Source organism: Takifugu rubripes, chromosome 13, assembly GCF_901000725.2.
Source record: "Takifugu rubripes chromosome 13, fTakRub1.2, whole genome shotgun sequence".
NCBI lineage: Eukaryota > Metazoa > Chordata > Actinopteri > Tetraodontiformes > Tetraodontidae > Takifugu > Takifugu rubripes.
In genome coordinates this window covers 10,216,542-10,231,263 of record NC_042297.1, presented here as the reverse complement: position 1 = coordinate 10,231,263, position 14,722 = coordinate 10,216,542, and the positions used below count along the sequence as shown (strand labels likewise).

Genomic DNA, 14,722 nt, shown 5'->3' with positions numbered 1-14,722 from the left:
TTATTAAACTGTGATGATCAAATTACAAATTTATTTAGAGTCTCTGTTATAAACATAAAACTGGGTGCACGTTTTCACATCTAAGTCTTTTTTTATCTTCTTATCTTATTTTCATTTGGCAGCAACACTACCAGCCCATCCATCACTTGTGGTTTTTGGCTGTATACGCTAATTAGGGCACTTTCACAACGGACTATGCCAGTGTGAAAGCCACTTTGGTCTCCGTGCACAGTCCCCCCCAGGGTTAGGGTCAGGGTCAAGGTTAGAGTCGCATTAACTGTGGTTTATTCATTCTAACAGGCTTAGAACAGTAACAGTAACAATGTTTATAGGTACCTCAGTACCGCGTGGGTGTTATTTTGTAGTCTTTAGTGGACCCAGACTGGTTGAAGTCAGATAGAGACTGCCCTCAAATAAACCCATGTTTGGATGTTAATAGCACGGTTGCTGGTGTCTCGGCAGTAGTGTCTGATTTCTGTCTTGCTTGCTACATGAAGGTCAAACTATAATGCCTGTCTTGGCACTGAATGATGTGCCATTTTCAACTGCCTGGACACCCAGCTCATCCAGACAGTGTAAAACTGCTTTGCTGTTAATTTGCACTGTCTTTAAATATTGAATCCTTCAATGCAATTTTAAAGGGGACTCTGTTGAGCAGTTAGCCGACGCTGAAAGGCAGAGTGAAAGTCAAACATCCTCAAGCTGAACTTCAATATGTTCTTCAAATATGTAGATTCTTACTATTACCAACGGTGTGATGAGAAACACCTCAAAGTCTATTATCACTGTTGATGATTTTGTATAAATGATCCCGTGCTGTTATTGGTTAGAGGAAAAGAATATTACCGGTGTACAAATGGATGTCATCAGTCACCATTTGGCCTGAGATTTTGCTTTTCACAGCCCTGCCCATGTTAGAATGGGCACCGCAGAGTGGCAGCATATTCTAAGAGGTATTTCTAACGTGATTGACAGCTTGGATACATTTTCCACCACACACACTCCGCCGAGTCCCTTGGACCACTGGCTCAGCTGCTATGCAGAATAAGACGTGATGCATGGCTTGACACCGACACTCTTAAGTTCTGATTAGAATGCATCTAGGTCCAGTACAGTGTGTCTCTAATGTGCTTTGTAAATGAAATGCAAATGCAAAAATACCTCACCCTGTTGATTGGTTGGTGCCACTTAAAGCCACCCTAAATGCCAGGGTTGCTCTCACATGCTGCTTCTGATTTTAGAATGAAGACAGAATTGATGAGGGCTTTTATTACATCTGTGGGAGTTTATAGCATGATTGTGGGTTGTGGAGTGTGCTGGACACTGCGTTAGTCCTGATTGTATCAGCCAAATGCAGCCTTTTTTCTCTGGTGAGGCCTCATACGTGCCTGGTGCGTTATCTTGAATGCCACTGAAAAGTAGGACTTAGTGCTCCTGCGACATGGCAGCGTTTCCCTCCAATCAAATTCACTCCACAGTTTTAAAGCTCCCTTGAAATGAAGTTTATATCAGCAACCTTTCGGCCTGTCCTGGTGTTCTGACTTTTGTCTTATGTCCCTGCAATCTTGCTTGTACAGGAAATGGCTCTAGCTTGTGCAGCCATGCTGAAAGTAGCTTAGCTCATCGCCATGGTACCCACAAGCAGCTTAGATCCTCATTGAATGCTATGCCGTTGCAGCTGACATTACATACATTTAATGAATACATAAACAAAAATAAGTCTAAGGAAAATTTTCAATGTTTTTGGCACTGACATGATACATGATTAATATTTTTTAACGTTATTACCTAAATAAGGATTATGAGAACACTTGTGTTACATTCCTGGTAGGCGCATACAACAAATACAGATTTTGCTACTGTATATTGATATTTTAAATTTTCCATTATAATCTTTTTTACACTGCTGTGGAGTTTAGAGTAACTGAGTAGAATTAAACCAGTTAATGAGCAGCAGAATTCCAGAAGAAGCTCATTTTTAAAAATCCTATTGTGCTATATTAGTAATGCATATCAGCAGACATGTACGACCGTGTATCATGTCATTTTAATCGATGCGCAGTTTGATTTTTCTCTGGTAAACAGCGGATTTCTGTTTGTAGCAGATAAGATTACGATTATGCAGCCATTTATCACTCACGGATCAATAGCACAGTAATTACACGTCTGAATGTGCGGATTTTAGGGGTTTGTCCTCTTACAGTTTTCTAAAACAGCATTATAATGTCAACTGCCTGTGGCTGCCTAATGTGCCATGTCTTCATATCTGCTAAATCATGTAACGCTATCGATCAAAGCCATCATTGCTATTGTAGCTAATTCAAGGCACACTGGTGAAAAATATTGGACAAAATGAAATTCCTAGATCAGCCTCGAATTGATCCCCCTCACTTGTGCTCACAAAGCCTCCCCCTGAGGCGTGAGGTGACTCTCTCAGGTTCTGAATAAAAGTGTCACCGGCTGTGATAGAAGATGAACGTTCAAAAAAATGTGTTTGTCTTTACAAAAAAAGCTTTTCTTTGCTAATGCTTTGCCTTCCTTTTTATTTTCTCCTTTCAGACAGCAGTGCTTTGGACACACAGGTTTTTGCTCATTTTTACCAGCAGCCATGTGCATTTGTGATTCTCTTGCACGTGCATGTGTTTTCCACACATTTGTCTTGTGTTTGATCGTGTGAGGCTTCGTTGAGCTTGTCACACCTCTGAATTTGAAAACAACTCTGACCAGAGTTCCTGTTTTCCTAAACGGAAGTCCTCTCCATAGGTGTGAATCCAGCATGTGCCTCAGAGCCATTTTACTGTCACTCTGTGATGCCTGCCCTTTTATTACAATCCTTTTCCCGAGAATGATTTGTGTTTCAGACTGAGTGTTTTGGTCAGCGAGGAGGGAGCGTTACACAATAGACGAATCTGGCCCCAAGCACCAAGAGCGGCAAAACTCTCAGTCTTGAGCCCACAAAATACATTGATGTGGAATAATCTCGTATTTTGCCTGAGGCGCTCCTTTCCTTCTCTCTTATCATTTATCTTATCCTAAACTGACCTCTGAATGTGTTGGATTTAAAGAACTTTTGGTTTGATTGCGATTAGACACTGCTACCTAGGATTCTCCTGCTTCATATCTGTGTTTCCTGTCTCTGCAGCCTCGCAGTATTTTGGATCCCAAATTGCTCGGCTTGCAGACTGGAGGGTGAGTACCTGCTCTCTTCTCAAGCAGATGCACGGATGCATGTATGAACCAGTGTAAACATCGAGTCACAGTTGAAGTGTAAATGCTAAATAGGGGGAGCTTAACAGTTCTACTCTTTAGTCATGGAGAAAATGTAAAATCCTATTTAGCCTTTATTACACCAGCATAGCTTATGTAGCCAGCTGTGCAGGGGGTCAAGACGGTGAGAGCCAGGGGCCTAATAGAAGAGAGGGCCACTGAAGTTCATCACACTGCGTCTATAAGGTTATACCATGATGTAGCCCAGGGGTCGCCGTTGAAGCTTGAGGAGCATTATCTGTGTGGTGGTACTGGAGGCCAGATGTCATGTCGAGGTTATTTAAGAAGCTTTGAGTGACAGCTAAGGTGATGCCGCCAAGAGCCCCATGGGGAAAAGTGAAAAGAGAGATAAAACAACGAGAGTGCTGCTGGGTTTGGGGGGTTGAGGGAGCAAAAGAAGTGTGAGGTATTGCAGAGACGACAGACAGGAACCCGCTGTAAAAGCTGCATCCAGTTGGAGGTTTCATCTAGAACCGCAGCAGCAGCACGGCATAGAAAGGAAAAAACATTTGGATTGGCCTCATTCGAAGAGAAGATGGAGGACAGGCTAAGACAGGTTAGGCAGGAAGCATGATCCATGATGCATCCCTGGAGAGTAAATCATGTGCCCCCCCCCCCTCCCCAAACAATCTTAATGTCTCCCCCAGTATGCCATTATTACGATATTAATACACTTTAAATCTGTCTGCTTCTCCAGCACTGGCAGTATTCTTTACGGCATTGACAGCATGCCAGATTTACGCCGTAAGAGGACAGTGCCTCTTGTCCGGGACCTGGTGAGTCATCTTCTTCAACAAGGTTACGTTTGATTTATGTGAGATGTGTCTGAATGACCACATGTTATGCCACGCCGGTGGAATCCTGCTCTGTGTGATTACAGCTCCCAGCTGAGGACAGTGGTCATTTTTATCGGAAGCCTTTGTCCTGACTTAAGACTGTTTACTTCCACAATAATGAGCGCCTCCCAACATAATGCATCTATGGATTACTTTGCTTTACCCACTTTCTGTGGGATGACAAAATAAGGAAAAATAATAAACTTTTCATGCCAAAAACAAGCAGCACAAAAGCTCAATGGTGGCAAAAGCACTTGTCATAAACCTACTTATTGTCAATCATGGGGATAGTCAATGGAAAATTAGCCATATGTGAGTCCCTGGCCATGAACCAGTGTGCCAGAATGATGCTTCCGAGTTTTTTAATGCAGCATAATGTGTGGTAACACATCCTGCAGAGAGGTCTGTTGCAGTTCAGTTGACTGCAGCTCCACCACATGCTCAGTCTCAGTTAGAGACGATAGACTGTTGGGATGCAAATAGTACTCACGGCTGTTTACAACGGTTTGCCTGTTGTATGTTGCACAGTCTGTCCTGTGAATGTTTGTCTCTCATCTTTATGTACTAAAAAAAAAAAAAAAAAACTAAAATGAAGCTCTCTAAACCTTGGTTAAGTGACTTTCTTGTGAAATGGTATGAGTATATAGCGACATAGATGCTAATGAATGTATATATCACAGTGAACAACATGAGTTGATGCTGTATTTGTCCATATCTCTCATTAAATTAATAATCAACAATGCTTTGGTAAGTATGGGTTGCCATTTATTTTATCTATTTTCTTTGGGTTTTGCGTGTATATCTGCCATTCCTACATAGACCCATGACAGCTACATGTGATATTTTTCCGTGAGTTGTCAGATTTCAGCCTATGCCCATGCTAGGCCTTTGACTTCCTTTCTTTGCTCAGCAGGCGTTTAAAAATGAACATACAAACGAACCAATAAATAAAGAAACTTATTCACAACTTGAAAATTTGACAACTCAACCCAAAAATATGTCTGTAAGACTTCATTGACTTCTGATTTAACAGTACGAGGCTTTTAAATCATGTAAAAGTGACACTGAGCAAGCCTTTTACACATGGGATGAAGTCAGTATTAAGCAGTCGAATTTGTCCCATGCCTCTCCTTTGTCAGTGTCCCCCATTTGCTGTGTGATTGCTTCAGGGCAGCAAAAGAGTCTGATTTAAGCGGACAACGAAGTTACCCCCCATATTATGGTGGGATGCATGTAAAAACAAACAAACAAACTACAAAAACCTCGAATGAATTCACAAAGCTGTATAGATCACATCTGGACACGCAGGGTCATATTGTATTGCCCACAGCATCCTCAGCAGCGCTGGTGCATGTTGATAAACTTACATCAACACTTTGGTTCATGTAGAGGTCACGTTTCCTCCTACATTTTCCATGGCTTCCATGGATCTTTACCATAGCTGGGCTGCAAAGACAAGAGGGTCGTGGTAAAGACTGATCCAATATTGTCGGCTGTCCATGTCTGCATTCCTCTGTTCCGTAACTTCCTCCATTACGGAGGACTTGTTAATCAATCTCTGGTCACCCAAATTTGTTGGATATAAAAGCAGCAGCTGATTTGTGTGTGTGCGCGCGTATGGATATGTGTACATCTCTCTGTGTGTATTATGGCGTGGGTGCGCACTGTTGAACTCATCTGTAAATGTCGGAGCAGATGTGGTGATGTGCGAGTGTGTGTGAGAGAGAGTCACGGTGTTGTGTAGTGCAGCTGGCTTCACCCATACGTGTGTGCGCGTGTGTGTTTCTCTGTTTGTGTCAAATGAATGTGCAGAGCAGACAGCAGAAAATATGATCAAGGCTTCATCCAACGGAGGAGTGAATTAAAATGCCAAGCATGACTGCAGTTTAGTCATTTGTAATGCATGAGTGGTTAACAAAAATAAATAAATAAATAAATAAAAGAATCACAGAATCAAATCACGGCAACGCTGTGCCCCTGTAATCTCGCTCAATGAACAGTGGAAAGTTTGTAGCTGACCAGCAGTCCTGCATGGCAGTTGAGATAGCTATGCACTCGGAATGGATAATAAACTCTGTACCTCTGCTGTTTAGGCTTCAGCCTCCACCTGTCTCGCTTTTTTCTAACCCAATTGCTCGTTTTCTTTCTCTCTTTTCATGTGCTCTTGGAAATATCAGGCTTTGGTGAGCTTACTTTGTGTTTTATTCCCTTATCTACTTCAGAGCAAAGGATTAATGATAAATTATTCTCAGGCATGTCAATTAGAGACAATTTAAAATATTTTTACCTGTTCAAATCAAATCAAAACAAGTTTGACAAGGTAAAGCTGCAGGCGACACTGTGGATATCCAATCTTTCTTCTCTTCTTCTCAGACCCTCACTGCTCGAAAGGCAGGCATCTCATTTGCTCTGGTGAACCGATCAACGCTGAATAATGAGGACCTGGTAAGTGTTAACATGCCCTTCATTTCTACATCCATCATTATTCATTTATCATAGAGAAAGAGAGCTAAGAGATATTGGTCTACTTCTGAATGAAGCTCTGGATCCATGTTCTTATTGCCCAACCCCAGAATTTGATAACTCTGTCAAAGTAATTCAGGATCTTAGATTTCATTTGGGGACCAAAGATACAGAAGAAAAAAGAAACAGCTTTTATTGAATTCTGGCCTCATTTCTCCAGCATATGTACTCTGTCCACCCCGAATATATATGGCGGTTTATTAAAGTAGTCTCGGTGGCCACTCGGTATTTCTGCTGTGCTCATTCTGTCGGATCATTTGGCAGAGTTCAGAAATAAATGCCTCACGATTAATAACGTGCACGGTGGATCGGGGCGCTGCGGAGAAAGGCTAGGACGTCTTAGTCGATGGCGTTAGACCCCTTTGTGTTGACCTCTAAAGCTCTCTCTGCATTAATTGATTACCATCCTTCCCCTCCCAGAGGGAAGAGTGAGTTATAGGATGCAAAAAAAGAAGGAAAGAAAAGAAGCATATAGTTTCCTCTGCAGCTGCGTAGCACAATGCATCTTCCAGAAGATTGAAATAAAATGACATCATGCAAGAAAACCCTTCTTAAACGTAGGATTTCATTTTTGTTGCAACTCCATCCAAATCATGTGTTTCCCTTGTGTTGCCTCATGCCCCAAAGTGACCGCTAGCGTTGATTGCTTACTAATAGCAGTGCTGGCTAAAGGGGCTTTAGGGATGAACAACTCTTGTCCCAGATGAAAGGATGAGGTCATATATTTGGGCTTGTTGGTGGTCAGGAGGTGGTTCCTCAAGAGATTTGTGCTGGCATGGAAAGAAAGATGTGGAGGAGAAATATTGACTGAAAGGCGTGCAAGTGAGTTTACAGTAGCGTTATGACGTAGGAGATCCCAGATCCTCGTAAAGCTGCAGATTGTGTGGTCTTGGTTAAGTGGAACAAGCAGATGTCAGAGTTTGATCTGCCGTGCCGGAGCACACAGGAAATTACCATATGCTAGTGAACAGGACAAAGCCATGGGATCAATGGGTGAAGCAATGGCTGTTGCATTGGGTTCAGATTCTGTGTCTCTTTTCAAAGTAATGAGTTATCATTTGATTAGGATGCTTTGTGTGTCACTGCTGACGTATGGAAGTCTCCTAATGCTCTCTCTCTTCGCTTCCATCTGCTATTTAGAGCAGAAAGAAAGCATTCTGGGTGGGCAGCTAACAGCCCCTGCTTCTAAACTGCATGTGAGCCAAGCAGGGAACATTTTAACAGCCACCGTCAACATGAACTCACCTGTCAGGACCACAACAGGGACAAAGGAAGAGTAGGGCCCTGATGTGACATGGGTCAAGGAGTGTCTGGAAAAGAAAATGTGATATGTTGCTGGAAGTCGGTTCACATGTCATCAGGCTGTTTGTCAACAGCCCAAGTCGTCTCTGGAAGTTCAGACAATCCCATCTGACAGCACAGCACACATCTTCTTGGCTAGACCTGAGATGGTGCCATAGGTACCATATGAGATCTGGCCCTGACAACAGGTGGTGAAACCGGGGTGGTGGGGAGATGCGGCTCTCCTCTATTATCATATTGCTCTTTCATGTTGCAAGTCTGAAGCTGTCGATGGCTCCGAGCACCGTCTCACACCGAAGTAGCAGTGTTAGCTCGCGGTGTAACACAACGGACCCACGCGCAGCGCGTGTGTGAATGTCTGGCTGATGGCAGATTGTGACAGGAACACCAAGGTTGTAAAATACAATAAAAAAAAAGAAGCACAATGCTCATATTACACATGCTGCAGTGGCAGGATTTAGAGAGGATAGAAAAAGAGTGTCTAATGGGTGTGTTTACCAGCCAAGTTCACTCCCCAGAGGAAGCAAACACAAGGATTGAGAAGCCTCAGAGATTTCCCAAGACCCCTCATTTCCTGCTGACCATCCAGTATTAGAAAGCCCAGTATTAAATTTGGTGTGGAGCAGACAGGGGTGGGTGGGGGTGGGGGATGACCCTGGTCTGAATCATGTGTAAATGGTGGATCAACTCAACATCTGCTGCACCACCGTCTCCCAAGATTAAAAGCAAAATCTCTTTATCTCCCTCTTTGTTTCATTAAAGGTCTAGGGGTCAGCAGGCCTCAAGGAACTTCCGCATGTGTGTATTTGTAGTCCATGCACACATCTATCACTATTTGCAATAGAACTTTGCGACATCTACTGGATCTACTGTACCGCGGGAGCACCACTTCAAGATTTACGAAAGTGCCATACGTCTCTCTCTCGCTCTCTCTCTTTGTCATCCTACCTTCTTTCAAGCTCTCTCTCAATTGGGATAATGCTCTCTTTTAGAAACCTTATTTACAGCATTCATTGATTCTGCCTCCATGAAAAGGCCCATTCCCAGGCTTCCTGAATAGCAGGACTGTTGCAGTAAAGGGTTCAATCTGAAGAGTCTTCACTTGCACAGTAATCAGTCCAGGCAGGCCTCAAGTGGGGGTTTAGCATTTGGTCTGGATAAGCTTTCTGACAGTAAACCACTCAATTTAAACAAAGCCCCTTGGCTAAAGATGCTGATGATTCAAAGTTAATGAATGAGATGTTAGGTTGATGTCCTCTCACTGCTGACCTTTAAGAAAAGTTTGAGCGACACTCTTCGAAGGATCTCAGAGAATAATCTCTGTGATTGCTTAATTAAATATGGCAGCAATAGATGTCCTTTAGTTGACAGAATGGATATTTTACAAGATGATTAAAATGTATTGTCTTAATTTGCACTGTTTTCACTTCCAACTTTAATTATTTTCAGAAATTACACGTCTTCAAGAAGACTCTGCAGGCCTTGATTTACCCTATTTCATCCACGACACCCCATAACTTTGAGGTGTGGACGGCGACCGCGCCGACCTACTGCCATGAGTGCGAGGGGCTGCTATGGGGCATCGCACGCCAGGGCATGCGCTGCTCAGAGTGTGGTGTCAAATGCCACGAGAAGTGCCAGGACCTCCTCAATGCAGACTGTTTACAAAGTAAGAAAACAGAGAATCATGATTGAATGATGGGCTTAATTTGATTTTGAATTTGCAGTAAACATTTTATGTAGTGGCGTTCATTTCTTCAGCAGAATACCTCAAAGAAATAGCACAACACACCTGAAATGGTCTTGTTCTGCTAGCATCACAGACCTTGTTTGTGTCATTTAGCACAGCTGCGCATAAAATATCTGAGAAAATATGAACAAAATGAGTTAAATCTAAAACATGTCAGGAACATTTCGCTGCTCTTTTGCTGATAATGTAAACTAGCACACAAACACACCCATACACGCTTTAAGGGTACACGTGAGTGCTGTTATAGGGATTTGTCTAATAGATTTTGCATATCCCCTGACACTCATTGCTGCAAGTGACATGGTGCATTTACACAATTCACCCAGTCACTACCACTCATTACAGCCTCCACTCGGATTTTTCAATCAGGCACGCTGCTGTTGTTACAGCCTATGCTAATAAGAACAATGTATCGCGTAGGCTTCGGGATGATCTGCACAGTAATCCCCATGCACCCTAACTTGATTAGCTACACCCCCTGTGTTGCAAAACCCAATGTTTAAAAATGGTTTTATGAAGAGTATAACAAAATTTAAAGCTTCAAAATGGGATTCAGAGATTTCTTTTTGGTCTTAACGACACTTGCTTGAGCCAACACACATGCATCCTAACTTAATTTTGGATTATAAGACCTATCATCGGTAAATGTGTAACCATTCACGCTTGAGACTCTCTCTTTGCTTCAGGGGCCGTGGAGAAGAGCTCCAAGCACGGGGCAGAAGACAAGACCCAGAATATCATCATGGCTATGAAGGAACGCATGAAAATACGGGAGAAGAACAGCCCAGAAGTGTTCGAGGTGATCCAGGAGATGTTTCATGTCTCCAAAGAGGACTTTAACAGTCACCTGAAGACAGCCAAGCAGGCTGTGCTCGACGGGACCTCCAAGTGGTCTGCAAAAATCAGCATCACAGGTCAGCTGCGTTTGATATCATGATTTTTTTGTTGAAACACGCCTGCCCTCCCCACTTAGAAAGCAGGATAGAAGAATAACAAAAATTAGATATAAGAATATAAATAAAAAGTGATGATTACAGAGATTGCAGGGAATAACAGCCATGTCTGCTGGATTTTCCAATTAAATAAGAGAAAATATGAATATGTCAAAGCCAGGTGGATTTTTTTGTCCGTGTCCTCATTATGTCTGCATCATTTAGGTCATCATAAGGCATAAGCATATAATCAGACTATAATCATCAGTCAGGTCAGAGGTCCTTTACAGCTAGTGTCACCTTTGGCCCATCACCTATGACCTTGTTACCCTCCCATTCCAAATCAATAAAATCTCCATTATATACGAGGCCGTGCTAACATGGCAAAAAAATCTTGATATTTCCTCCTTTTTTAGGTCATGATTTCCTCACTGACCTCTGACCTTGACTCACATACATCAGTCTAATGCAGTTATTCACACACAGGTATTTTGCTTTGTATGTCATTAAAAAATCAAATCAATCTTTATTTATATAGCGTCTTATACAATCAAAATTGTTTCAAGGCGCTTTCCAGAATCCCAGGGCTTAACCCCAGAGAAGCAACAGTGGCAAGGAAAAACTCCCCTTTAACAGGAAGAAACCTTGAGCAGGACCAGGCTCATGTAGGGGGACCCTCCTGCTGATGGCCGGCTGGGTAGAGAGAGAGGAGAGGGGGAGGACAGGTAGAGGATAGAATAGGTAGGAGAGGAGAGGAGAGGGGTAGAGGAGAGGAGAGGAGAGGAGAGGAGAGGAGAGGAGAGGAGAGGAGAGGAGAGGAGAGGAGAGGAGAGGAGAGGAGAGGAGAGGAGAGGAGAGGAGAGGAGAGGGAGAGGAAGAGGAAGAGGGAGAGGAGAGGGAGAGCTAATCTAATTTGATTGTGAACAAGCATAAATTGAGGTTGCCACTTTGTACGGTTCCTATACCAATCCAGCATTGATACCTGTCAGACTGTAATATTTTTTACTTACTTTGAAGTAGGAGGGATTTTCCTCAGTGCTCATTTGGAAAAGAAAAGGCTTTATTGAGTCTGAGCACATATCTCTGGCCGCTGTATGAAAGGTTGTTATGACAAGAGGATCAACCTAATATATTCTTGGTTTTAAAAGAACTACGACTATCTTTTATTTATCAGATATCAGATCAACTTTTAGTCTGAAATTCAAAAAAATCTTGTGCATTTCTATGATCTTATAACTTCTGGCAATGTTCTGTTACTGGATGTAGTAAGGGCTGGGTTGTGTCCGATCTAGTGGTAGGCTGTATAACCGGCTTCTTATTTTGGTATCTTAGGTCAGGTGATCCAGTGGTTGCTCCTAATTCTGAAATAACTCAATGTGTGTATTTCTTAATTTATTTTCTGTTTTACTACAATATGTGTTCTGTGTTTCATGGGAGCAATGCTTTTTTTTTCTGTAATTGTGCGTGTCACCTCAGGGCCAACTTTTGTGCTGGGGAATATTTTTCATGCTTATGCAGATGATTCATAATTGTATCTCTGTGTCAGTGCCTCGTGACAGCAAACCTTAGGATCTGTCTGACAGCCATTAAGAGTTAGTGATCAAGTAATTTCCTGTTACTTAAAACAGCATAGAGTTAAATGATGGCTCCGTGACCTGCCAAACTCAATCATCTCTTACTTGTCAGTCATGAGGACATTTGGACTGGAGCACATGTGTATGGACATATTAAGCCAGTAGTGGCGTGTCTTTGCTGTTCAGGTTAGAGCTGGCTGAATGCTGCTGTTAACCTATACAATAAAAGGCATTGGACCCCCATACTTGTATGACACAGTGAACCTTTAATTACTTGCATGTGCTCTTTTCTCATCTGTTGAGTTCCCCCAGGGGTCTGATGGGTCGTGATTGGACAGAAACAACTGTAATCTCTCTGTTGAGATTAATCCACATTCATCATATTTAGGACTTGAGTCACCTGTTCCTTTTCCCTCCTTTGCCCCCTAGAAAGCCTCTTTGTAGAAGTAATACCAAGAGACAATGGTGTCTTAACTAGTGGAAGACAACACGCCGCTGCCAAAGGTCTCTATCCACCGTTTGAACCCACTGACATGTGCGCTCTACTTGTGATAAATCCCTTGCAGCAGCACATTCAGCCCTCTCAGAGGTGTCACTCAAAGCTTGGCCCCCAAATGGAGTTTGACACAATAGACACAAGTCATAGATCGTCAACATTAGCAGCAGCTGCGCTCGATGATTAAAAAGGAAATGCAATATTTGGTTAAGTAATATGCTCTTTTAGCTCGTCGTCCTGCGTCTGGTGTTATGGGGAAGAACAGGAGAGACAAGAGATCTAATCGGCCATCGCCAAAGCAGTGACTCAGCTTGTTTGTATGAGTAGTAAAAAGTCTTGTCTTTTAATTAACAACATCCTTTTTCATACGGGGATGGAACAGCGCGACACAATCATTTTTTCTTCGAAGTTTGCTGTCACAAAGAAGGTCAGGAAGTTGCCCGTGTAACTTCAGCCCGGGGCTCCAATCGATCCCTGTGGTAACTGTGTCAGGTTCAGCTTATTTATTGCTCACCTTGCATTTCTGACTGTGTCAATACGCAGGAGAGAAATAGGAAGAGAAAACGGGGGAATAGAGAGAGAGAGAGACTGAGGAGGAGGACGATGCAGAAGAAAAGCAGAGGAAAGGAAAAAGCGAGATAGTAAAAGATGCAATGTCTCCTCCATTAGTGTTTGCTTTAGCATGTTTGTGTTTTTTTCCCATCGTATTTTATTGAGTTGTTAGTTGTCATTAAATATTAGATAAACACTGTCATGGTGAATCTGATTGGTACTGTCTTCCCATCTGATCTAATCCATATTTACAGAGCTTCCAACTCACAAATAACACCTTTAGTATTGAAGAGAAATTAAAGAGTCTATATGCTTTTATAATATATATTTTTGTGTCTATTGTGTCCTTCTTAAAGGATGGAAAATGACAACAACCTATATATTAAGCTTTCCTTGTATAATTTTCAATATGTTTTTTTTTGCTTTTACTTAAGAAATATTGAAATTGAATCAGTTAAAGGCTTTATTTCAAAATAGCCCCTAAAATGTTCAAACAAAACCGGTCTGTAAGCTATTTTTCCCCCTTTCTTTGTAGCAAATTCAACTTTATTTCCGTCTACATACATGGCCAGATCTTACGAACTAAGAATATAACCTTTAGGGTCCTGGGGTTGAAGTGCCATCGATGGCTTGACACGCACATTGTTGTCTTCAAGGACCATTGCTCTTCTTACCTCTAATACCTCCTGCCCACCAGCTTCTGTCAGCATTGAGCTGGGGCATATATGTACCCTGAATTATTTAGACAGTCACTTATGCATATTTAATGGTCCAGTCTCCTTTTTCCCTTTTATGGTGCAGTGAATTGCTACAGTCTCTACGTCTCTGTACCAACTTGTGGGAGGAGGCATGATTTAAACTCACAGTTCTTCCCATTAATGCTTTTATTGTAGCACATTGTAGCAGAGGGTAAACACACCAGAGGGAACTAGCTATAGCCCAGAAGCAGTAGGAGATAAATGAAATATTAAAATTTCCATAGATATTTAAAACCCTCCATACAACATACAAAAATGTTTAAAATGACAGTGAATAGAAGTGCATTGTTGCTTTTCTGTTTAACTGTTGTGGGCAGGTTGTGCTCAAATCAAGTTTTAATGTTGACAAATATGAAAATAAAGCAATTTATATCTCCTGTAAAAATACACAACCTCCAGGATTGAATTCTCAATGAAAAGGCTTAAAATCAGTCTGTCAAGAAACCCAGGAGTGTGGATCCAATTGCAAAGGGAAGGAATAATAACAGTACCAAAGTCCAGTGAACCATCTCTTTAATCTGCACGGAGGTCTTACAAGGGAGGAAAGGCAGAAAAACACAGGCAGGGAGCAGGCAAAATTCAGGATGTCTGAAACCAAAACAGTCACACACTGGTCAAGAGAATATGCTGGTGTCAGTCAAAACAATACAACACACACACATTTACCCACCATCTGCCACAGAAGGGCAAATGGACTCTGTTTAACTGGATACAAGGGTGGGATGGTAATGA

The 14,722-nt window shown here is 42.2% G+C and overlaps 1 protein-coding gene across 3 annotated transcripts in view; it reads left to right on the top strand.

Moving 5' to 3' along the window:
• Positions 1-14,722, top strand: part of LOC101078171 (protein unc-13 homolog C) — a 75,275-nt gene that overhangs the window by 12,692 nt on the left and 47,861 nt on the right. For 2 of the 3 annotated variants that reach the window (XM_029846277.1, XM_029846279.1), the window contains exons 3-9: positions 2,560-2,582; positions 3,143-3,189; positions 3,965-4,043; positions 6,281-6,286; positions 6,477-6,548; positions 9,378-9,597; positions 10,365-10,592. In XM_029846277.1, the coding sequence (XP_029702137.1) occupies positions 2,560-2,582; positions 3,143-3,189; positions 3,965-4,043; positions 6,281-6,286; positions 6,477-6,548; positions 9,378-9,597; positions 10,365-10,592 (675 nt within the window). The remainder of the gene's footprint in view (positions 1-2,559; positions 2,583-3,142; positions 3,190-3,964; positions 4,044-6,280; positions 6,287-6,476; positions 6,549-9,377; positions 9,598-10,364; positions 10,593-14,722) is intronic. The other variant, XM_029846278.1, reaches the window with a different exon arrangement.